At 40.9% G+C, this 26821-nt stretch overlaps 1 protein-coding gene across 1 annotated transcript; it reads right to left on the bottom strand.

Annotated features, from left to right (window-relative positions):
• Positions 1–1995: 1995 nt before the first annotated feature.
• On the bottom strand, positions 1996–26821 carry musk (muscle, skeletal, receptor tyrosine kinase). Its single transcript, XM_066651587.1, has 17 exons — positions 26743–26821; positions 21754–21880; positions 21066–21217; positions 20311–20438; positions 19678–19819; positions 19326–19450; positions 14677–14836; positions 13374–13380; positions 11834–12097; positions 11018–11190; positions 10063–10086; positions 9801–9889; positions 8776–8935; positions 7474–7666; positions 6594–6788; positions 3833–3981; positions 1996–2678 (listed from the first exon to the last, which is right to left on the bottom strand). The coding sequence occupies exons 1-17, from the start codon at positions 26819–26821 to the stop codon at positions 1996–1998; spliced, it is 2850 nt and encodes a 949-aa protein (XP_066507684.1).

Below are 26821 nucleotides of genomic sequence, written 5' to 3'. Positions count from 1 at the left end.
TTTATTTGTGACCACAATTAAATCTCTTCCTATGACTCACACGTCATTTTCTCCTTTACTTTAAGTTGTGTGCCTCAAATGGGCCTCGGATCACAATGCTCAGCCTCCATGCTTTCGGCTGTGGAGCAGTGGAACTGTGTTCTCTGGAGGGATGGAGCACCAGGCCTTTGAGATGAAACTGCGATGTTTGTGAAGTACAATTCTGTCTTTTTTTGTTCTTATTCAGCCCACAAACATGGTTCTCTCATAAAATATATAATGTTGTTAACAATTATTATTTAAAGTAAAAAAAAAAAAACAATAAAAGTTGGACATACATTATTTTTAACAGTAAAAAGGAACTAAACACAAACATTAGTAAAGTGATGCTGTGCCAGTTTGGAATCTTTTATCTAGTCAAACAACTTGGCAGTGGCAGTGAGAGGCAGCGTAAAACGTTCTGCTTGCTCCACTTGACTTTTCACATCAATCCTTTAATATGTGGGACTTCAATAATGGTTTTTCAAATGCATTCAAAACTTAAAAAAAAATAAAAAATGTGAAATGTTTTCTCAATCAGAGCTGTGTTCAGTGACAAATGTCCTGATGCTGTGCTAGCATCCAGTTTTGGAAATGTACATGACTTAATTTTAAGGTGTAGTACAGCTACAATTAATACGTCTCATACCTGCACATCCTTTCCTAAATTACACTCCATCAGTCGATCAGAGAAGTCAAAATATGTAGATTTCGCACAGCTCCTTATGATTCGGGTTAGTCTCTGCTTCACGTGGTTCTTCTGGCACTATGTGGAGAACTAGAGCACTTTGGTTGAAGAAGTAGTTTGGTGAAAAACTGCTACTCAAATGGAGCCTACGAACTAAGACGGTTACAATATATGTTTGGTGTTTCTAAGTTTGGTTGCAGTGGAGCTAACAAGTTTACATTGTACAAGGGAAAAGAGATTGTAGGAAAATATCTGACTGATACTGATGTGTTTAAAACAGCACTGCTACCTTCTGTGCAGAGGTCTCACTAGGGTTCAGTTCCCTGTACAGGTAAACCCACCATACTACACCGATAAAAATCTTTGATACATTAGCTTATTAGGGTACAATTCTGAGTTCCTAGGGCAGCACGGTGGTGCAGCAGGTTAATGTCGCAGTCACAGCTCCAGGGACCTGGAGGCTGTGGGTTCGAGTCCCGCTCCGGGTGACTGTCTGTGAGGAGTGTGGTGTGTTCTCTCTGTGTCCACGTGGGTTTCCTCCAGGTGACTGTTTGTGAGGAGTTTGGTGTGTTGTCCGCATGGGTTTCCTCTGGGTGCTTTCTGCCATGGTCCAAAAAAACATATTGGTAGGTGAGTGTGTGTGTGTGCGTTGCCCTGTGAAGGACTGGCGCCCCCTCCAGGGTGTGTTCCTGCCTTGTGCCCAATGATTCCAGGTAGACTCTGGACCCACTGCGACCCTGAACTGGATAAGTGGTTACAGATAATGAATGAATGGGTACATTTCCCCCCCTAAAAATGTAGATATCTGAATAATGTAGTATGTAATTAAAACTGTAGCCCTTTGTATTAAGTAAGTAGGACTACGCTATTTCCTAAACCACAATTTCAACATTGAGCGGTGCTAACGTTCCTGTCAATTACATAGTAGGCTTGAGTGTGTAGTTTCTGACACTGCGTTAACATATAATAAATAATAATTATAATTAAAAAACAGGTATAAATTAATAAAAACATTCAGGCTTTAAGATGGCGGTCAATAAAGGTTTTAGCTAAAATTTCCAGACTAATTTTTATATATAAAGCTTTAGCATTAGCTCTATTTTGAATGCTTTCCTCGTGTACTGTTAGAACTACAGTTCATGAGCAGTGCCCCTGGTATTCCACTACAAAATGGGTCACAGTCTCAGTATATGGCAGAGCCCTTCAATAAATGTTGTTATGAATGTCCTTAAGGTTCTCCACTGCTTATTGTCGTGGTTCCTCAGACTTGTATGTCTTTGTGTTGAGTTTCAGTCCACGCAGGCTTGGAGCATCTGGTTGTGCATGCGCTCCAGTATGCGGTAGATGCTGGCGAAACTGGGCCGGTCACTGGGGTGGCTGCTCCAGCACAGGCGCATTAGGTTATAGAGCTCCAGTGGGCAGTTATCCGGGCAGGCCAGCACATGACCATCCCTGACGTAGTAGATGACCTCCTCATGGGCCATGCCATAATAAGGCTGCATCCCGTGAGAAAAAATCTCCCAGAGGACCACCCCGTAAGCCCACACGTCCGACTCGCTGGTGTAGCGGTTGTAGAAGATGGATTCTGGAGGCATCCATCTAATCGGGATGGCGTCATTTTCATTCGCTTTGTAGTAATCTGCGGCATAGATGTTTCTTGACAGCCCGAAATCTGCTATCTTCACTTCCAGGTCCTCGCCCACCAGACAGTTACGTGTGGCCAGGTCACGGTGGACAAACTTTCGCTCGGATAGGTATGCCATGCCTGCAGCCACCTGCTTGGACACAGAGAGCTGCTCCAGGCAGCTCAGGGGTGTGGATTCAGAGTCAGTGGCCAGACTTTGGGCCATTAGACATCCCTGGCTCAAGCTTCTCTGCTGGGCTGGGGAACGTCTCCGAAGAAACTCATTCAGATCTCCGTGAGCCATGTACTCAAACATCAGACACATGGGCTTTCCTACAGCACACACTCCTGCAGGAAGAGCAACAAGTAAAAATCTGTGATGTCACATTCTTAACAGTGTAGAAATCAGATATGAGTTAGCATGACACTGGCTACTCCTGAAAACTGATTGGCTACTTAGGGTGCCCCAAATTTGTCTTTCATGTAACAGGCAGATTAGATTTCCTCCTCCCATTTATCTTCATAAATGTAGCCTAGTAGCTTTCAGCTTATGACCAACAGCTTTCTCCAAAATTCATTGTTGTTGTTGCTGTTGTAAAATCCTGAATGTTCTACTTTTGCCAAATATGAGTAAATATTTAATATAATAATATAATATTATAGACTTAAATGATATAAAGAGTGAGCAGCTATTTTCTCGAATGATTCTTTTGCATGTTTTGAAACACCCATTATTCTGACATCTAGGGACTTGGATGGATGTATCATACTAAACCCATTTTAATCATGGCCGCACCCATGTGTAGGACCCACTCTATGGAGCCTAAGTTGGTTCAGTAGGGCAAAAAATGTGATTCTTCATCTCATGCTGGTGGTTTCATTAAAAAATAAATAAATAAAAAAATTATATATATACATATATATCACACACTCGTAACTACTATTTTTTTGCTACTATTTGATGCTAAATATGATGGCGTGCTCCTTTATTTTAACTTTCCAAAATGAGTTCACTTTTCACCTTCAAACTGATGCATCACAAGCCGCAAATAAAATACATCCATCGAGAAACGACTCCGAATTTCCGAAACAAATCTCCTTACCAAAAATATCCTCCTGCCAGTTTTAAGCTAATGCTAATGCTAATGCTATGAGGTATGTAGCATTATTCCAGTGTGCCATAGCTCTTGCTGCTGTTCTCAGAAGGGGTTGTGGTCAACACTAAAATTGACATGTAGATCTATTTTAGTTTTTTTGTTGTTGTTGTTGTACCCTAGAGAGAAGGACACACCAGGATCATGAGGCCATTTTGAGAAATTGTGCTATGGCAGCTGTGTGCTTAAAAAAGCTGAACTTCAGTGAATTTAAATGACTTAATTATAACAACTGAGAACACTCTAATTTAATTAAATGTAGAATATGTTTCTATTCTTTATCATGTTGGTATGGAGACTACAGCACACTAATATATGATAGATAATTAGCAAAAGTGCGTGAAGTACCCAGTAGCCGGACAATATTTGGGTGGTCAAACTCAGCCATGAGAGCCGCTTCTCTCTGGAAGTCATTCTGCATGTCGGCTGAGGCTTCCTCCTTCAACATTTTCACTGCCACCATGGTGAAGGGCTCATGCGGTAACAAGCCAGGAGCCCTGCAACACAAACATCACACTTCAGTTGAAGTTCATTTAGTTTCTCTTCTCACCAAATGTTGTTGAAACAGCTCACGGTTCTTCTAAGATTCCATTTGCTTCCATCGGGCAAGAGTCTTTAGAGTGTGGAGAAAAGGAATTCAAATTTGCTGACTCCCTCTGTTAATCTCCCAACCTGATCATTGAGTGTCCTTCTACAGACATGTGACCACAACGTGTAGTTACATTTCTTGGGAGGAATGTGCCAGGTTTCGGCATAGGGTATGGGACAACTCTGTAACTATGCAGTACTTATGGTTTAGATTCAGTGCAGTATCCTTGGGTAATACTCCTGCCAATGATTGGACTATACAGGGTGGGCCATTTATGTGGATACACCTTAATAAAATGGGAATGGTTGGTGATATTAACTTCCTGTTTGTGGCACATTAGTATTTGGGAGGGGGGAAACTTTTCAAGATGGGTGGTGACCATGGCGGCCATTTTGAAGTCGGCCATTTTGGATCCAAGTTTTGTTTTTCAATGGGAAGAAGGTCATGTGACACATCAAACTTAATGGATCAATGCTGGATGTAAACATAGTAACCAAGAAACATTAGAAAAAGGCTTTTTTCTGTGTGTGTGTGTGTTGTTCACTGAGTTGTTAAGTATTCTTAAATTGATTACCTCGTTGGTAAATAACTTTCTGTTATTTTTGCTTTAACCAAACCCTTTGTGATACTGTTAACCAAATTACTCCCAAATAGCATTCCAGGGCTAAAGCTAGCAGTGACAATTTTTCTGTTGTTGGTGGTTTACTGATGTTTTTTTGGCTTATGTCAGTGGTTTAGCAATGACAGCTCTCTCAGGATTTTAGTTCTCCTAGCTTTTTCTCTCTCCTAACTTTATTGTACCACAAATGAAGTTCCATGCAAGGAGCTGTTTGGTTCAGCCTCCTCATCACAGACTGGTTTTATTCATGTGTTGAAGTGAAGCAGGCCAGCCTTCCTGGCCCCAGCAGTGCTTTGCAATCCTGTGGCCGTTGGGTTTATCCCCAAGAGCATGCAGACCTGTGCTGGTGGGCTGCTAGCGTACACACTGTGGGCTCTGATGGTAAACACACACGCTGTATCATGCATTTGACCCACAATTCAACAGGCTGCTTTACTCAGACTTGTTTCCCAGGGCTGCCGAAGGTAGGACACTGCTGTTTCTTTTACAAAGCTGTCAAAATATAAAGTATATGAAGTTTTTTGAGTGAATAAATGTTTTACTTTACATACAGACCCAAACCCATCTTGTCCACTGTTGTGATCAAGGCACAAGGTCAGTTCCAACAAACACTATAATGGCAAGGGTTCAGAAGTGGACTTAGCCTGGCATTATAAGTGCACTTCCTGTGCTGGAGGCTCGCGAATGTGCCTGGAGAAGGTAAACACTGGCGAGGCGACTATAAATAGAGCCCTGAGCTGAGCCTGCTGACACGGTAGCGTCTGCTGGGGAAGTTTCACATTGAAACCCATATGATGGCTGCTTTGGCCTCGTCTCTGCTCCTATTTCAGGCTCAGGCTTTGAGTTACACACTCCACACTGCTGCAGTTCCCAGGAGTCTCTATACACCGCCTGGATGCCTTCTGACTGCAGTCAGATTGCACAGCCGTGGATTTTTCGAGCTGAAGTTGATATACTGCACGAGTGTGTTATAAGTGTTGTGTCCGTGCAGTACCCTTCAGACACGCTATGAAGATGTATTTATCATCGCTAGCTTAGTTCAAGCCCCAGCTTCCTGATGAAAATGAGTGAAAACAAAAAGTTTGGCCTTCAGGAAAAGGCCTGTAATCTTTTCTATGCTGTTTTTGGAGCTGGGTCCAAACTGCATATCTGGGCCTGTTTTGCTATGCTCTTGTTGCTTATTTGCTCAAGTCATGGGTATTGTGATTTATTAAGGCTCCCAGCCTTTTGCATTTTATTTAGTTCATTCTCTGTAGTAATTCACTGAAAGGGGCAATGGGGTTCATTCAGTGGTGCAGATTCTAAACTCTACATTTGTGTTTTTATATAGAAGAGCACTTTACAGAAGTGTACAGTTCACAAGACTACCTACCTTCCATGACAACTGACATAGACCTACATAAACAAATATACAGACATATCCGAACAAGCCTGATGTGTCATTCAGGCTGCTCTTATCCACTCTGATGTTATTTCACTCCAGGAAGTGTCGACAAATTACACTTGTTGAAACAAGTTACTTAAACACACACAGCTATGGAAACTCCACACACTTACCCAGGGTTACAGATTCGATTGATTGAACAGTGACTGATATATTACTAATGGTGATGTATATATAACTAACATATAATATGCAGCTTCTAAACTGAACTTAATGAATAAGTACACTAACAGCTTATGCTAAATCATAAACTGTCATATTAAGTACATCAATATAGTATCTTTTTCCACGAAAAGGGCTCAGCATGCAAGATTTATGCTGACAATTGTGTTTTGCAAGTCATCACCAAGAAGAAACATGAGATGCACTGTCCTGTAGTCTTGATAATCTAAGCCGGAGAGCATGACTGGTCAGTTTTCTGCCTTGGGGACAACAGTGACGTAGCTGTGGGTCTCACCTTGCTTGGAAGACCCTCCCGAAGGCCCCCTCTCCGATGTCCCGCACATACTGGATGTTGTTGCGAGGGTACTCTAGGGACAGCAGCTTGGAGTTGAGGAGGAGGGGCAGCCGCTGGTACATGGGGTTTGGGTGCAGTCGGTCCAGCAGCAGCTCAGAGGGGAGGGCAGTAAGGGTGGGGGTCTCCATCACTCTGCTGAGGACAGACGACATTTCGCAAGCTCAGAGAGGAAACAACAAACCCTGCAAACTGACTCTATTTTTCATGTGCACTGTACACAAAGGCTGTAATATTATAGTAAAGTAATATAAGCAGGGGGTGGCACGGTGGCGCAGCAGGTAGTGTCGAAATCACACAGCTGCAGGGACCTGGAGGTTGTGGGTTCGATTCCCGCTCCGGATGACTGTCTGTGAGGAGTGTGGTGTGTTCTCCCTGTGTCTGTGTGGGTTTCCTCCGGGTGACTGTCTGTGAGGAGTGTGGTGTGTTCTCTCTGTGTCTGCGTGGGTTTCCTCCGAGTGACTGTCTGTGAGGAGTGTGGTGTGTTCTCCCTGTGTCTGCGTGGGTTTCCTCCGGGTGCTCCGGTTTCCTCCCACAGTCCAAAAACACACACTGGTAGGTGGATTGGCGACTCAAAAGTGTCCGTAGGTGTGAGTGTGTGAGTGAATGTGTGAGTGTGTGTGTTGCCCTGTGAAGGACTGGCGCCCCCTCCAGGGTGTATTCCCACCTTGTGCCCAATGATTCCAGGTAGGCTCTGGACCCACCGCGACCCTGAACTGGATAAGGGTTACAGATAATGAATGAATGAATGAATGAATATTAGCAGGTTATCTGAGTTAGTTTTCATGTGTAATGTTGTTGTTATTTTTACATGAAACAACACCTTTTCCTACGTTTCCACATCTTCTTCCTCTTGTGACACATGAGGATGAGGACGGTAAGGAAGGCTGCCCCTGCGAAGCCAGCAATGATGAAGATGATGACGCTCATGTAGTAAGCGGTGGACACCGGAGAGATGGTGTTCAGAGGAGGAGAAGGAGGAGGTTTAGGAGCCAGTGCTGCCCTCACACTCGTCACTGCTGAGAAAGTAAACATGGATTTCAGGTCCGCTATATCGCTAAATGTTTGTTTATACCTTTCACCATATTGTTTAAATATGTGATTTGACAAATATATAAATATATCACAGAATATAGATATCAGTTTAGACCAGAAATAGAGCTTAAAGTGCAGTCCCAATGATATTCATATGCTCTAAAACATCCAGACACTCATTCATCTCAGACACACACCGCTTGTATAACATTAATAGAAAAGCTATGAATATAATGTGGTGTCTAATGCCAAGTGTCAGCTAGAGAGGTATAAAACTCCACAGAATTGGTCTCTGGAGCAGTGGAGCTGTGTTCTCCAGCCAATATTTCAGTGATCCAGATTAACATCACTCTGCACCAAGTCAGTGTTTATGGGCTGAATTTTACTGTTGTAGATCGTTATGTTCTTGGTTGTGACGTCACATGACAGATTCTGAATGTGCTGTTTTTATAGCTTAGTTTCCAGATATTGATCAGAAAGTTAGAAGCACGTCTAATCTCTTACTTAAGCACCGCACTTACAATATCTTATACAATCTTACTTAATAAGCATCATAGCCTTTAGACAGTTTGAGTCAGATTGGCATGACATGCATTTAGCTTTCCATTTCTGTTCTTCCTCTCAGGACCCTCATCCTCACAGACTGCCCGTGGATGTAATTCCTGAGCTGAGGAACTCTGAGAACTACTGCCGTAATCCCGGAGGAGACAGTGATCGGCCATGGTGCTACTCCAGCAGCCCAAGGGTTCGCTGGGAGCATTCCTATTCTGGTCAACTCCTCGTGAAATTTTCACACAATGTGAAGGTGCTGTGTTAATCGTTCATATGTATGTATTCACACTGTGTGAAAATGTCATGATGAATTGACCAGAATAGAAAAGCTTCAAAATGACTTGGACTACATTTTTTCACATTGACTTCCATTGAAAGTTAGGCTTTTTATAGTGTAAGTGTGGACCCAGACATGCAGAGCTAATATAGTCTTTCAAAAGAGGATGATATGAATATGAAAGAAGGTTTAATTCATTATTAATACCTATTATTATTTGTTATACACCACTGTGAACACTTTGCTGAAATGTAACCCTACCTTCTCCACATCTGGGCACCAGGCAGTACTCCCAGCGAACCCTTGGGCTGCTGGAGTAGCACCATGGCCGATCGCTCTCTCCTCCGGGATTACGGCAGTAGTTCTCAGAGTTCCTCAGCTCAGGAATTACATCCACGGGCAGTCTGTGAGGATGAGGATCCTGAGAGGAAGAACAGAAATGGAATGCTAAATGCATGTCATGCCAATCTGACTCAAACTGTCTAAAGGCTATGATGCTTATTAAGTAATAATCAATTACTTCTGATCAATATCTGGAAACTAAGCTATAAAAACAGCACATTCAGAATCTGTCATGTGACGTCACAACCAAGAACATAACGATCTACAACAGTAAAATTCAGCCCATAAACACTGACTTGGTGCAGAGTGATGTTAATCTGGATCACTGAAATATTGGCTGGAGAACACAGCTCCACTGCTCCAGAGACCAATTCTGTGGAGTTTTATACCTCTCTAGCTGACACTTGGCATTAGACACCACATTATTTTCATAGCTTTTCTATTAATGTTATACAAGCGGAGTGTGTCTGAGATGAATGAGTGTCTGGATGTTTCAGAGCATATGAATTTCATTGGGACTGCACTTTAAGCTCTATTTCTGGTCTTAACTGATATCTATATCCTTTGTTGTGAAAATATTTACTCCTCTTACATTATTCATGTCATGTGTATACCGTGCACCATATGGCAGTTCGTTTGAGTTCGTTGTTTGAAGCAAATGTATTTACAAAGACACAAAACTTGTTTATGAGTGCTCGTTTGTGAGTATGTGAGCATATGCATTTGGGTATTGGGCTTTTGTGCATGCGATCACAGGTACGTCTTTGCTCTTCTACCTTCTACCCTTCTCCCACAAGCCCACATCATACGCTTCCTTGGATCTCTGTATTCAAAGCCCATCACTAATGACTTGGAATGAGCCAGGACGCATCTGATGACGGCTGTATTTTTACCCACAGCTTCCCCGCTGGGACTAATTAAAATAAAAACAGATAAATATTTACCTGCTGGTCCCAGCGCTGGCAGGGAATTCCAGACGCGGTGACATTGTGTGTTCCTTGGTAAAACCTCCCTCTGTCATTGTAGCACGTTGCTGTTTGAGCAAACATTGATATTTTATTTATAATGAACTAATAAATCCAAAGAGGGTTTGTTTTTTGGTTGTTGTTTACACTCACTTTTACCTGTAGTTAGTGTAAAGCTAGTTGATTTATAAAAAATAAACAGGTTTTGAAATTAATATCCACAGAAAAAAATGTCACTTACTTGTAATTTGGTCTTTCTTGAGCTCTGCACAAAAAATAAAAAAGAAGCAAAAAGAAAAGAGCAGGGATTTGAGAGATAAGGCATTTCTGTATGTTTTTTACTTTTAGAAAAATGTACCAAGGATTATTATTTATCTCTAGAATGAAGTATTTCATATCAAAACATTTTGAATGACTGCTTTGGTCTTTATCATTAAATTATGCAGAAATTAAAAGATTTCTGTGCAATTCCCCTTTCACCACACTGTGTATTTTACAGAGTATAATAAATGTCTATTTGGACACTCGCTTTATGATATTCTTCCATAGCAGTAAAGGAAAAGGGAAAGAGGCTATGTAATGGACTTTTGAAAACTAGTTCATAACCTATTCTATGTTTGTTGTTTGGTGTTTGTTTGATTGTTTGTTTGTTGTCTGTTGTTTAGTGTTTGTTTGTTGTCTGTTTTTTGTTTGTTTGTTTGTTGTTTGTTTGGTGTTTGTTTGTTATTTGTTTGATTGTTGTCTGTTTAATTAATTGTTTGTTTGTTTGTGTGTTTGTTTGGTGTTTGTTTGATTGTTTGTTTGTTGTCTGTTTGTTTGTCTGTTGTTAAGTGTTTGTTTGTTGTCTGTTTTTTGTTTGTTTGTTTGTTGTTTGATTGTTGTCTGTTTAATTAATTGTTTGTTTGTTTGTGTGTTTGTTTGGTGTTTGTTTGATTGTTTGTTTGTTGTCTGTTTGTTTGTCTGTTGTTAAGTGTTTGTTTGTTGTCTGTTTTTTGTTTGTTTGTTTGTTGTTTGATTGTTGTCTGTTTAATTAATTGTTTGTTTGTTTGTTTGTTTGTTGATTGTTTTTTGTTTATTTTGAGACAATATGCTGTGAAAAATACGTTAGAAGTTAGAACAATCTAAATCTAGCTGTCCATCTACCATAAAAAATCAGCTTCTCATTTCATATCAGAGCATTCCCAGACAGATCTTACCCACAAAAGTGACAGCGGTGCATGAGGCAGGGTCAGTTTTCAGACTGGGCAGTGTCCTGCAGTCTGGCAGAGAGATGGACAGACCTGGAGAAACCCCTCCTCTGAGACCCCTCTCCTCCAAAGAGCGCCACTCCTTATAACAGTAGAGCTCCTTCACCGCTACACAGTGCTCCCTGTCACACAGGTTACACCCAGCATTCAGTTCCATACAGCTGCAGGGTGGGGGGAGAATGTTTGTTTCTACTGTCTGGCAGACCCCAGATGTGGGCATTAAGCTGAATGAAAGCTTTCTGAACATGTTCACTCATATTCTGCTGAGGCACAAATAGCCAAGAAGTGTACCATGTGTTTTGCCAACACAAATATGTATTGTGTAACATAGACACAGTCATCTTTATTTACATAAAGCCACAAACAAACACAATACACAGTCTTTCCCTCAATTTTTCATTTTTCTATATAGCAGCTCTGCTTTAAAAAATTAACATGAATGGACCAATTGAAACGCTTGGAATAAAGTTTACATTAGCTTTAATTTACACATTAAAATGTGATGCTGCTCTATTCTCGTGCACTTACCTTTTACAGATATCTTGTGATTAGGTCGCTAAAATTTTGCATCTTTTTAAACCATCCCTCTGTCCCATCCCTCACCAATAACCATGTCCACACATCCAGTATAAAACAACAACATTTTAATTGTGGGTCCATGTCAATGACTAGCAGTAAGTAAGTGTAGTAAGGTAGAAGCCATTTTGGATGCCTCTTTAGCCTTCAATACAGCTGTATTCATGAAGACTGGATCTGAATGTTTACCTGCAGATGGGTTTGGGTGAGGGTCCCAGGCCGGATGGGCTGCAGTCCTGGAAAGTGTTGTGGCAGATCAGAGAGCGAGCTGCTGGCAGGCACAGAGCACTTGCCCCATCCAGCTCTATCCAGCTGCCCCGGGCCAGCTGCTCCTGCCCCTCCTCTGGCTCGGACAGTGAAGAGTTAAAGAAGACCAGAGCATCCTTTATCAGCACTCCCCGACACAACTCGCCCCGATACATACTGCAGTATCCTGCACTGCTTTTGTACAACCTGCATAACAGCACATCAATAGAACAAAGCACAGTGGGAAAACAGTTTATTACAGTAATGACTAACCCAGAGACAGACATGAAGCCAGCCTGCGATTTTTAAGACTTTTTAAGGCGAAAGGACTGATTTTAAGAGCTAAAAGGCACATACTGTTGATGGAAACACCAGTGTGCTGCGATTCATTTCTTTGCTATCACTATATTTTTTTTAAATAGAGAAACTAGCAGCGAGTCCTGAGCAACTGTAAAAGTTTAACATCTGAGTTTGCTCTGTGTAACTTTTTAATTAAATTGAGAAAATATTTGCTAACACAAAAAAGCTATTTGCTAATTGCTATTTAGTTCATGCTCAAGTGTTTTATTTAATCTGAACCGGCCATTTTGCATTAATTTGTCTTAGTCTGAGTGACTGCAAACCAAAATAAAGCATGTTTCTTTGTCTAAATGACATGTTGGGATAGGAAGGTTTTCCCAAACATTTGAGGCACAGTCTGTGGAATTCACTAGCCATGTATTTCCAAACGGGTGAACGGAACAGAAAATAACCGGTTGATCATATATCACTGTTGCAACAATTATTCAAACGGTATATTTTAGTGCACCACATTCTATTCCGTTCATTATTTCAGTCCCTGAGCATCCAGTACACATTCACGCTGAACAAGAACAAAGCACAAAGCACAGAAAGCACATGACTCAATTCTCTCGTTAACGTCCCTCTAATCACGGCCAGATGTCAAATCTGCAGCATTTGGTAAGAAACGTGCAGCAAGGTTTACTTCAGTCCAGGTTTAACTGGGACCATATGGCACTGGCGGCTTAATGTGCAGGAGAAATGCATTATGGGCTGCTTATGTATATGTTTATATTCATTAACTCTTATCCACTCCACATTATTGTTTTTATTCCAGTGGCAAGGCAACCGGCACGAAATATCATCAAGCTGTCAGACCTCATAGTAATGAAACCTGCAGGTTTTCATATGTAAGCATTCACAGAATTTATCTGTTCTTTATCAAGACTCTTCAGCACAGTTCCAAGTGCTGGGCGTAATGCCTTTGGGTGGGTTTGCAAAAACATAGAAAAACATTGGAAAGAAGCGAGAAGCTCTAGATATAAAATCATATTTACTGAGATAAAGGACAGCAAAGTGTATGAGGAGTAAATATTCATGCAGCCAAATCCCAAGTGATGAATGAACAAAAGGTGAAATACATGAAAGAGTTGGAGAGTTAAACTCTGAAGTTAAAGGGGTTTGAACTGTATGAAAAGCTTACCTCCATTCTATAGGAAAAATGCAGGATCCAGGAACCAGCGGCAGGAAATGACCCAAGAAGAAAGAAAAAGTTAAGCAGTTTTTCCTCAGCCATGACAAAAAATACTGCATCCACTCTGTAATGCAAGCCATGCTTGGGATATTGTGCTTGGCCTACATTGTGTGTGTGTGTGTGTGTGTGTGTGTGTGTGTGTGTGTGTGTGTGTGGTCCAGAGAATAGAGCAGGTGTGAAATTTACCAGGTCTGTATTGGCACATTTTAAGCGGGTGATGGTAGAACCCTCAAAATTTTACGCAGTGGAAGGGCACCATTTTCTCGTTATGTTCTTTCTGCAATGATGTGCATGATTATTTGCATCCAACAATAACAGCAGCTTCTTTTGGAGCTTCGTTTATACAGTGAGAGGCAACATACCAGTGCAATGCAATCTCCAAAACCACACGCCATTTTCCTTTAACCCAAGTGTACATTACTGCCACAGCTTTAAGTGTACAAATTATTTTAAAGTATATAAATTTAGAAGTTATAACTACAACCAGAGGTCAGAGTGTGTTTGGTTAGTTGGTAAAACAGCTTTGCTAACAAAGGAGCAATGGAGGCATGACTGAAATAACAATCCACACACACACAGCTGATGATCCTCAAAAAAAACCTCAAAGCAGTTCCATTAACGAAAACAGCTAGAAAAGAATGTGCTTATAAACGGAGCGGAGCATATAAACACTGAAGACTAAAGCTATCAAGTCCACAGGCTTATTCAAGGAGTGTGAAAATACAGGCCTCAGTTATTACACGGCTAATTTGTAATCACGTTATAACTCTCATAAACTTTATCCGACTTTCAGATAAAGCTCAGGAGGCCTAGACTGTCGTCTTCAACTTAAAAAATACCATTGCTTAAGAATGTGAACCATTAAACAAAGATCACTGCAAACGTTTATCGCTGCAAACTTTGATACGATGGTGTACCAACTTAGTGATATGAGTGTTGTGAGAGGCACCGCCCCAATAATATGGGAGATAACACCTCTGTGACATTAGGGGTACCAGGCCTGTGACACAGGGATACAATCCCAATAATATGAAAGGTAACATACTAGTGATATCAAGGATATCACCCCAAAGTTGTGAGGGGAACCACCCCAGTAACCAATGGGGTAAGTCCCAAGTGATGTAGGTGTGTGCTACCCCAGGGGCCTTTTTTCCCCTTCTCTTTGTAAAGTTGATGTCTTGAAGATATGAGGTTTTCTTTTGACTTGTGTCTGATGTGTATATGAATGTTGGCTGTAAAATAAATCACCCACCAGTGACAGTGATTTTGGCTGTAGCTTTGACAGTGTTGGCTCCTCCACTGTGCTGGTTGGTGGCCTGGCAGGTGTAGAGGGCAGGCTTATTGACCACCACCTTTAGCACAGACACAATCACATCCCCCACCAGAGTCTCCTCTACTGACGCCCCTGAGATCTGCAGCAGAGAAAGACTGGTTAATCTCATTTTACCTGTATTGATCTGGGCATGAGTGTCAGTTATTTGGTAACTGAAATCAAAGTACGTTGTAGCGAGAGAAAGAAGTTGGGGGTGTTCCATTCAGCCTTATGTATAACTGTTAAAACATTTTATTTCCAAAATGGTAACTGTCCATCCATCAGTTATCTGTAACTGCTTATCCATTTCAGGGTCGCAGTGGGTCCAGAGCCTACCTGGAATCATTGGGCGCAAGGCAGGAATACACCCTGGAGGGGGCGCCAGTCGTTCACAGGGCAACACACACACTCATACCTACGGACACTTGTGAGTCGCCAATCCACCTACCAACGTGTGTTTTTGGACTGTGGGAGGAAACCGGAGCACCCGGAGGAAACCCACACAGACACAGGGAGAACACACCACACTCCTCACAGACAGTCACCCGGAGGAAACCCACACAGACACAGGGAGAACACACCACACTCCTCACAGACAGTCACCCGGAGGAAACCCACACAGACACAGGGAGAACACACCACACTCCTCACAGACAGTCACCCGGAGGAAACCCACACAGACACAGGGAGAACACACCACACTCCTCACAGAAAGTCCCCCGGAGCGGGAATCGAACCCACAACCTCCAGGTCCCTGGAGCTGTGTGACTGTGACACTACCTGCTGCAGCACCGTGCCGCCCAAAAATGGTAACGGTACAGGAGAAAAATGTTTCTTTGGAATGGAAGTTAGCGGACCAAGAGTTTTGATGAAGTGACTGTGGAGCATGTCTAACAGTAACCACTCATTTTCAGTAACCACTTAATCCTGTTCAGGGTTGCATTACATCTAGGACTTACCCAGAATTATTGGGTGCCGTCCGTGAAAAGGCACCACAGACTCACACACTAACAATGTTTTTATAAATTTCAAGATATTTCTTCACCATTTGCTAGTTTGTGTGATTGAAACCGGTCTTATGTGTTTACAAGGCACCAGTGTCTGTAAATGAGTAAATAAACACACGGTCTCTGTATGCTCTCTCTTATTGTTCATGGCAGTGTCATCTGTTGACTTTTTAAGACAGTGGAGAGAAATCCAAACATTGAAAAGCATGAACCTAAATGAGGATATTGCTCTATTTCTGCTAAATAGGTGGGTATTATAGACTTATTATTAACAAATGTCATTTTTTCCTCTCAAACACACCATTCCACCTCAAAATACGCATGACGTACAACTGCAGTTCTCCACAATCGTAGATGTTTAATTCCACACATTATATAAAATTTCATACATTCATTGCATGATAAGAACCATAAAGTCCAACTCATCCTGCAGCTTCAGGAAAACCTTATGGGTTCATGTGAGAATCTCCAGCTTCAATCATAGATCTATATTTGAGACGTGCTCATCACAGAGCTGCTTTTAGAAGCACTTCATCCGGCTAAAGGAAATTAATGAGCTGAAAGATGTGCCAGGGACGAGCTCATGGCGGGTAATTTTAATCATTTGCATGATAATACTACACATATTTCAGAGATACTTCAGAGAGCAAAGTTCAGTCCCCAGTCCTCAGATTCAGATAGTCTCAAGTATCTTGTCTGCTGTAAAGTACTGTAAAAGAGTATTAGGTAAAATGATATCTACTATAGGAGTAGGGTCCCACAGTATCTTGATAAATAGTAGTATATTTTTTGTTAAATACTGATAGTCTAATGTTTGGAAGTAGTCTTATTAAGAGGCAAACATTTTCTCCAGTGAGTCTTCTTCACGTTATGAAACAGCTAATATTCTGACACCCTGGCCTTAATAGATAAGAGATTCTGTATTTAAGTGTAGTTTTAACATGTCCATCACCTTGTGGGGAACCCACTCTATGGAGCAAAAACCTGTTCAGTGATGGACTACAAAGCAATTTAATTCTTCGTCATGTGTGAGTTTCACTTGATGGAATTAATGTGAAAAAGAGGCAGCACAGTGGCACAGCAGGTTAGTGTCGCAGTCACACAGCTTCAGGGGAAGTTGTGGGTTCGATTCCAGCTCCGGGTGACTGACTGTGAGGAGTTGGTGTGTTCTCCCTGTGTCCGTGTGGGTTTCCTCCGGGTGACTGTCTGTGAGGAGTGTGGTGTGTTCTCCCTGTGTCCGCGTGGGTTTCCTCCAGGTGCTCCGGTTTCCTCTCACAGTCCAAAAACACACGTTGGTAGGTGGATTGGTGACTCAAAAGTGTCCGTAGGTGTGAGTGTGTGAGTGAATGTGTGTTTGTGTGTTGTCCCTGTGAAGGACTGGCGCCCCCTCCAGGGTGTATTCCAGGTAGGCTCTGGACCCACCATGACCCTGAACTGGATAAGGGTTACAGATAATGAATGAATGAACTAAATATTGTGTGTTTCAAAACTGGTAAAAAGAAAACTGTGTATTGTATAAGATCCACGTATACAGTATAGAAATAAAATTAGAAAAACCTAAAAAATACAAGACGAAACGTCTAGGCAGATTTAGTTGTGCATCATCAGGGACTGAGTTTGCGATCTTTGGATGATAGGGCCAAATCCGCCTAGACATGGCCCTATCCAAGTCTGGGAGCACACTTGGCCTTGCTCTCCCTAAATAAGTAGGGTGGTCCTCCCTCTCTCCCATAATTCACTGTAATGGAAGCCAATGCAGGTATCTGTTAGCCAACATTAGGGATGGACAGTTGTGTAAGCAGCATTTCATAAATGGTGACTTGATCTCAGAAGATGGCTGGCTTCATACATCTCAGAGGAAGCATGTGTGAGGATTCATGCTCTCAGCTTGGTAACATTGCTTGATTGGGGGAGAACTAGATTATGGGAGGAATTAGAAATAAATGACAAAAATTGGGAAGAAATTTTGCGGGAAATTTGAAATCAAAAGAAATTCAATTTAATCACTGTACAAAACAAACTCATAAATTAGTAAAAATGAGTTTGGTTTCATGTTATTAAAATAATTCCAAAGCTTCCGATGAGATTCCAAATGTTTGAATAGTGTACAATGAGATAAGTTAACCAGCTCTAATCAAGAAAGTCCTGGATACCAGTCAGAACTATATTTGTCTCAAAAATAAACATGTTTATATTGTGTGTGTAATGGCTATTTAAACCTGAAAGGTACAACTTACAAGGTACAAACATAGTAATGTCTGAATCTGGACTCTGCAGACTATGGGATAGAAAAGCAGCGGAAGATGGACAGAGGGCCAGTCGTAAAATAAGAGAAAGGGGAGGTCATGGTTGGTAACAGTAAACCATGTCCAGCAGCAGCCAAGAGAACACAGAGAGGTTAAAATGACCTCCCGCTAAGGCCTGTCTTCAGCAATCCGTCTACACAGCTCCTTATCAAGAACTAAGCAGCCATTTACAACATCACTGTGAGATACTACTGTTATAAATCATCTCAGCACTTTTTCAGCTCACTTCAGAAAGCCACTGGGAATCTAAGCAAACATGAGAAAGTACATACAGTATAAAGAGCCTTTATCCTTAGAGTACAGAGTAAACCTGACTAGAACAGGAAAATAAAGACCAAATCCAATAGAAATCCTTATGTGATATCCAGTGTTTTCCAGTGTAGCTCGTTTTCTATGTAGTGAAACCATAGCCAGAGATCAGTGAAGTCAAGTTTATCTTATGGCCCACTGTGTTAAAGGGTCCTTTCGTTCTTACAACCAGCCTTCCTTTGTATCCTGGTGTAGAGTGTAAAAATGGTCAAGATTCAAATCTTAAAACAGACACGTTTGACTTGTGTAGACTGGAATTGTAGGTTTACAAACTACGATGGTAACGTCCTTCAAACTAAAAAATGAGTTTTGAATATAAACATAGGCTCTGCTTTTTATCGCATTCTAAAATAATCTTCCATCTCACAAGCTTTAATCTGGTATTGAAAGAGAATTTGCAAGTGCAAGAATTTTTAAACAGCTAAGCTAAGTTTTCACATGATTACACAAAACATAAAACAGTGGTCTTCAAACTGCAGCATCTTCTGGAAAGTGTCTTCCTCGTTCATCACAGGATACTGATATGAGCTGCAGTGACTGAGATGGTGTTGGGATCAAACTGATAAACTTTACTTCAAAGCTCTGGCTAAATGAGGCACTCATGCTGTTTTTATCAGTGACCTCACATCAGTGTCCCGGGGTCATTAACATAGCAGGAATGGTGTTAATAGTGGTATCGAGCGGAGAATGCTCTACACCCCCTCCAAGCCCACCCACTGGCCTGAGTGGACAATACATTTTAGAAATGCAAAGTCTGACATTTGGCTCCAGCTGGATGTGCTCTGCTCAAAGCCCCACTCAAATGACTGTGATTAAATTACCATTAGCTTGAACCTCAGAGCTCAGATGAATATGAAAAGATGCAAAGAAAGTGGAGAGGAGGGCAGAAGGAGAAGAAAGGGAAAGGCCAGTGGAAAATGACTGCAGAAAAAAAGGTGCCTGGTTAAATAATAAAAAGTAGACCTACCGTATTGCCATTTTCCAGCCATGTGATGGAAGGAACAGGATTGCCAGTGGCATTACACTCCAAAGCCACTTCTGTTCCAATCTGTACCTTCCTCTCTTTTGGAACTCTGAGGATTTTAGCAGGAGCTGAAAAGCAAATGTACCTGGGTAAAGTCGGTTTCTTTATTTCTGATTTGGAGCTACAAGTCGAATGTAGCTAACAAAAAATGGAAGTTTCTAGAAACTGTTTTTTAATCATGGTGCAACAACACATTTGAAACCTAGTGCTAAGTGCTATTGGACTCTCTGAATCAAACTCATTGTCTCCTGGCACAAAGACCCATGTTTATATTAGTGCCCACTTGTGGTTTTACCTTGTACTTCAATGGTGGCTGGTTTTGAGAAGGCAGTCCCAAAGCTGTTCTTAGCCACACATCGGTACTGCCCTGCATCCTCTTTCTTTATACTGTGAATTTTTAAGGCACCATATTCCAAGATTGATATTCTGCCATCAACCTACAGGTAAAATGAAAGTGGTAAAAGGCAGAACATTTTCATTGTTATTACTATAAAATCCAAAATATATCTTCACACATCCAGCTATTTTAATACATACCCAGTAAACAAGGAACGTCCCTGGACGTTCAAAATAGGTCTAAAAGTAGTCTGTCCGTCAAGGACATATTTTAAACGTCAATGGACGTCCAAAGTCCATCTTCATAAGTTAGTCAAGTGGTGACCAATCGATAACGTCAGTGGACGTCCAAAATGCGTTTTATACAAGTAATTTATTTCGGGACCAATTAATAACGTCAATGGACGTCCAAAATACATCTAATAGTCGTCTTTTCAATGTCAGTATTTGGACGTCTTTTCAACTTTCATTTTTAACCTTAAGAGAACGTTGATTAGACGGCAGTCATTACGTTATTTCAACGTTGAATCAACGGCTAAATGTTTACTGGGTAATACAACAACCACAAAAGTAGACCAACATATATTTGTACCTTTATTAAATCATCATCTTTAATCCAGGAAATGTCGGGTTTGGGATATCCTAGCGCTACACATGGCAACACTGCCTTGGACTCCATTAGCAATGCGACGTTTGTTGGATGTCTTTTAATTTGGGGCTCTGAAAAAGTAGCAATGTTTTTGTCTAAATATACTTATGAATAATAATAATGATAATAATTCTATGTTTCATTTGACCATATTATAACAATTTTTAGCAGAATTAACACATAACAGACATTTAAATGAATTGCACTAGGTATTTAAAGAATGTCTCCAGTGAAACACTGAACATCTTGGACCACACTTGTGCAACAGTGTAACTCCGTATAAACCACCCTTGGTAACACTTTATTTTGATGGTCCCCCTGTAGATATTCAACATACATTCAGTAGCATGTTAATAGTGCTTGACTAGCAGAGGGAATGCATGTAGCTAATTCAGTGGCATGCATTCTCAAGATATCGTCGTTATTCCTGTAGATGTGCTACAAACTATCGATAGAAAATGTCTTCTATACTGTCTTACTGCTAGTCAACAGATGCACTGTTAACAAGTTACTGAAAATATGTTGAATATCTACAGGGGGACCATCAATATAAAGTGTTACCAAACTCTTTCATCCAAAGTCATGGATCCAAACTAGCACTGGATTTCTGATTACGTAAAAGATTCAGGTCAAGTGCAGTGTTAAAATGTGTACTCCTCATTTTTAGAATATTATTTACTCTCTTTTACACAACATACTCATTTTCAGCTGCAAAGCCCCACAGCTTTTTGCTGGGTCTCCGATTCCGTTGTTGGCATTGCAACAGTATTCTCCACTGTCTGAGTCCTTCACATTGGAAATGATCAACATTTGGCCATTTTCTTTGATAACGTACCGTGGATCATAATACCTGTAATAAACCACAGAGCCCAGAGATTGGTATCAAAGCACATAGAGAGGGAGCACATGAATGTCATACAGCACAGGGTTCATAGACATCGGCTCATCCAACATTTCTTCTGAAACCATTGTAATTAATAGGGACTTTTCCCTTTTTTTGCTGTAGCGATACCCTCCACTTACTAGATTTGAGGATTTGAGTTAATGTTTGATAATTATTGATGATTATTTTTGAATCACAAACACCACTCCATCTCATGTCAGAGACTTTGAATGGTGCTCAGTCACTACTGACAGCACAGTTCCACAGCCCTCTTTATGAGGGCGTTAGAAACCTCTAGTTGCTGCTTGGAATTGAGTATACTCTTGTGCAGCTACTCCAGAGCATAATATTAGTGTGCATAAGTCATTATTTTAGCAATGGGTGCACATTAAAGTACTTGGAATCACTGATTAAATGAGTTGTCAACAAACATTTGGAGATATATTGTGTTAAATATGTTGTAAAAATGAGATGCTGAGCAGAATAATGGGAAAAGTACTGACCGTATTGGGTAATTATTCCATGTCCACGAGATATCTGCTAAAGGGTAAGAGTCAACCTCACATATAAATGTTGCGTTATGATCCAACAACGCATCCACAGTTTCAAGTAAGGTTGTGATTCGAGGAGCTGAAAACAGGAGTGATAAAGGGATGGAGTGATGAATGGGAATTGAGAAATGGGGTAAAAGAATGAAGGAAGAAGCAAAGAATGGAGGGAAAATAAATCATTAACATCAAACTATTGCACAAAAATATCACAAAACCTGCTGAAGCCAGAATAAACCTTTGAAGACAACATGTTTCAAATGAGTCACGTACAGTGGTTAAAGCTCAGTGTTTTGTGTGGTCAGAAAAGCCTTCTCCTTCATTAATCAGGTTAAGAAGGAGGACAAATTTGTAAGAAAAATGACTGTCAGCGTTGACCTCAAAAAGCTATGTAAGCATTTACTGTGTCTGTTGTGAAACAACGCTTTCACAACAGCAGGGTTTCTGAACCGCCTGCTTCACAACACGTGCGACAACTGACCACAAAGAAGGTCATGGTAGGAGAAGGGACATGCTTGTAATGCCAGTAACAATGTAGATGTAGCGCTGCTAACATTAATAACACCGCTAGTGTGGCTCTGATTATGTAGTCTCCTTAAATAAAACACTTTTTATTTTTATTTTTTTTAAGTGGGAGACATTTTTTTCAAATCCACAAACAATGTTGATGTTGTGATGATTGTAAAAAGAGTAGAGTTATAGATTTTACTGTTCTGATTTGTTTATACAAAGATACATAGCTAAAGTAGGTAGCTACAATGAGTTATGTAAGTAAATGTATTTAAGTAGGGTGACCAGACGTCCTCTTTTACCCGGACATGTCCTCTTTTTTAGACTTAAAAAAATGTCCGGGCGGAATTTCACAAACGTCCAGGATTTTGTTTTTCTAGAGCTTACATAGAACTTCGAGAAGCGTTTCGTTCACAAACTAGTCCCGCCCTCCTCTACTCCGATTGGTTCGCTTGAGTGAGAAGGGGGCGTGGTGAAGTAGCCTAAAATCTTCTGATTGGACGGTCTGACTGTAGAGCTACCGTTATTGGTCGATAACCTTCTCTGTAAACATTTAATTGGTCAGTACCCCCGCCCCCTCCCGGAGACGTGTCCTCTTTTTCACCATCTCAGATCTGAACACCCTAATTTAATTAAAGTATATAACCTCCAGTCATTAATGTAAATAACATTCTAAAGCCAGCATATTCAATGGCTAATGGCTGCCATAACATTGGTTGATTATTGTAATACCCAACTATGTGAAAATGTGGGAATTACTCAAAATCATCCCATCTTCATTGCTGCCTTTTTTGTTGGTAAATAAGCATTAGTCTTTATATTTTACCCTACACAATTCTACACCATCTTTTTGTTATCACATTCCTTAAGTTCCTAGCTCTGTGGACTATGTTTAATCCCCAACCACAGCTAAAACAAAATCTACCGTTCAAAGCTAATGTAATTAATGCATACACAAACGTATGTGAGAGCTGAGCTATTCTCAGCATCAATCTCTGTTTTTGAAGATTTAAAATACAGATGACTGGCAGCTAGAGCCTCATTTAGTAAAATGGTGGATCAGGCCTGTTGTGGGATGCAGCTATTTTTGGACTGGTAAGGCACAGTAGGCACCATTGTTCCTGGGAGTGTACATTGCATTACTAACAATTAAGTTTGAAACTTCTGAATGTAATCTTGACTTAAACAATTTATTTAGTGAAACTAACTTTCATAAAACACATAAAAATGAACACTGAGCACCAACAAACAAACAAACAAACAAATAAAACCGAACACACAGATTAAAAATAAGCAAGAAAATTAAAATCATTTTCCTATCTGTGTGTATTGTTATATCATTGCTTCTATTTGTCATTCTATTTGCTTCTTTTCAGTTTTTTTTTGCCTTTCTCTAATCACCTGTTAAAAAAAACCTTAATATGTACACATTTAAACTCATATATTTGATGTATGAAGGAAAGCAATTAACACCATCAATTAGAAATCAGCAAATTTAAAAAAAATAATAATTAAAAGCACTTTCTTTTTGAGGATAATTGATTCTGTCCTGCACCAGTCCTCACACAACCTGTGGGTCAGTCTCGATCAGTGGCCCAACGTCAGTGGCTCTCTAATTTACACCATGACTCTGCAAACCTTGCACGCTCCCTGCCACATTTTCTCACGGAGATGAATTAGCACTGGCCCAGGGCTCCTACTGGAACACAACCTGCCAGCTCCAAACGTGTGAAGCAGCGGATATGTCACCTGTTCCTAACACTGAAGTTTACAAGAGCATCGGCCAAGGACTTCCTCGGCACTCTCTCACTCACTACACGATGCACCACATCTCAACAAACCCACCCCAAACCCCATCAAATTATATTTAATTGGCATAACTCACAGGCGCTAATTGGCATGTTTTTGACCTTATTTCTGAAGTAGCAAAGATATGATGTCTTTTGTCTTTCGCATTGTTGCTATAAAATCAACACACACTTGCCTCAATTTATATCCAATTCTTAAGTAAGTTCAGACTTGGTCTCTAAATGTATATGACATACTTTAAGCCGTAAAAATAGCTTAGCTTACCGTATCGTATTTGAGATAACGTTATAAACAATTAATTAATAAATAAAATTATTTGCTACTCTATACAGCAATGTCCAAGCCAGTTCCCACATCATCACCACTTTGCTCTTTCAATAATGTCATGATTCACCCTCTACTCTGGCCCTCACTGGACGACGTGCCAAGGTGGATGTTCTGTACTCTAAAGGTGAGGAGATATTAATTAATTTTCCTCTCACAGCACAGGTTGTGGTGGGAAGGTTTCGCTGCAAGTAATTGGATTGAAGTGAGGTTTGCGTCAATGTCGAATTTATGGCCTGTCAATCTCTCTGAACCGTGCTGTTGCATCACATATTACAGCAGGTCAGCTTATTGCCATGATCCGTTATAAAACATTCCTATATTTGGACTCGCCAGATGCATCTACATCTTTAGGAAGCCTTTGCCCTAGAGTTTGGGAAACTTAGTGTGAGCACTTCATTCAGCCATGTGAGGATTAGTGAGGTGAGGTATTGATGCTGGATGCTTAGCTCAATGCACAGGTATTGGGTGATTCTCCATCTCTCCACAGCACAGAGTCTCACTGCTCAACCGCCTAGTGTTTGCACTCCAGCTCACATAGGGATCAACATGGTGAACTGCTCCAGAGTGTCGCATTTCATTTTACAGTTTTCTATGGGTCTCTAACATTCTGAGATATAGTGTTTGTTAGAGGGCGGCACGGTGGTGCAGCAGGTAGTGTCACAGTCACACAGCTCCAGGGGCCTGGAAGTTGTGGGTTCGATTCCCGCTCTGGGTGACTGTCTGTGAGGAGTTGATGTGTTCTCCCTGTGTCCGTGTGGGTTTCCTCCTGGTGACTGTTTGTGGGGAGTTGGTGTGTTCTCCCTGTGTCCGTGTGGGTTTCCTATGGGTGCTCCGGTTTCCTCTCACAGTCCAAAAACACACATTGCAGGTGGATTGGCGACTTAAAAGTGTCTGTAAGTGTGAGTGTGTGAGTGAATGTGTGAGTGTGTGTTGCCCTGTGAAGGACTGGCACCCCCTCCAGGGTGTGTTCCCACCTTGTGCCCAATGATTCCAGGTAGGCTCTGGACCCACCGCGACCCTGAACTGGATAAGGGTTACAGATAATGAATGAATGAATGAAAGTGTTTGTTAGAAAGAATCATAAAAATAAAAATGAAAAAAGGTATAGGTCCTTTAAAATGTTCTTAAAAGCTTTGCCGAAAGCTTAATTGTGCTCTATACATGACCTCAAACATTGTCTTTACAATTAAGATGAGAAATGATATCCCATAACCATGACCAGTCCTTCATGCATTACTGTCCATCTGGATTTATTGTCCTCAGCAGACACTGAGCTCTCTGGCCTCTCTTTACGTTACGGCTCAAGGTAAAGTACGACTTCATGCTTCAAATCAGAGAAGCATGAATCAGAATCTCTCTGTCAGTGCCTCTGCGATACACACTCAAACACACACACACACACACACACACACACTTGAGACTCAGGTTCCAGGTAATAATTTAAGCTACAATTACGTTTACCATATGGTGCGGAAATGCATTGTGAGGAACATGTAATTTATGCAAACCCTTCGTATTAAATATGTAAAAGAGATCAAATGTGAACTTCCTAATGTTGTATGTATGACATGATTAACTTTCATAAAAATCATTATCTGCACTGTAGTGGATTACGGATTCATGTGTGTAACATATGGCATTGTTTACGCTTGTGGAAGTCGGTGTGCACACTGTGGAGGATTAGGTTAATATGCAAATGCTGCGTGTGTCCTAATTTCAACACTGTACTTTGTAAAATTCCTTATTATATTATGGTCTGAGTTGGAGTTGACTATGTCGAGAGGTTCCTACTTTGGGACTTTCTGAGTTTTAGGGGTTCCTCTGAGACCGGGGGATGGGTCTCTGGTAGAAGAGTGGTACCCCGTTACATTATGACGTACTAGGTATTTTGCATTATTTATTTATTTTTCTAATATCTGAGTGTTTAGCAAATAAATAGAAATTATACATCATATTTTTTTCATGCGGAGGAGGTACTGATATTGCATATACAAATATATGCACCTTCAGAAAAGTTGTTACTGTGGTATTACCCTCAAAAATATTATTGATATATCATGCATTTGTGCAGTTTTTTTTCTAATAGTGTGTGTGTGTGTGTGTGTGTGTGTGTGAGTGTGTGTAGCAGTATACATAATGTATTTACATGACCTCACATATTTACAAGAGAAGCAGCTGTAGGTATTGTGGCATTACATTGACCAGCGTTATTAAATCAGCTGTAAATATCTACACATTTTTCTACCAACTTCCAGCTCAACAGAAACCCCAGTTACAGTAACACACATATGGACCCACCTCTCTGAAGCCCCCCGATCAGGCTGAAACATGGCAGAAAGAGGATCTGCAGCAGGGGAATGTTCTCCAGGATCTTCAT

Source organism: Hoplias malabaricus, chromosome 18 (assembly GCF_029633855.1).
Source record: "Hoplias malabaricus isolate fHopMal1 chromosome 18, fHopMal1.hap1, whole genome shotgun sequence".
Taxonomy (NCBI): domain Eukaryota; kingdom Metazoa; phylum Chordata; class Actinopteri; order Characiformes; family Erythrinidae; genus Hoplias; species Hoplias malabaricus.
This window is presented reverse-complemented; position numbering and strand designations above follow the sequence as displayed.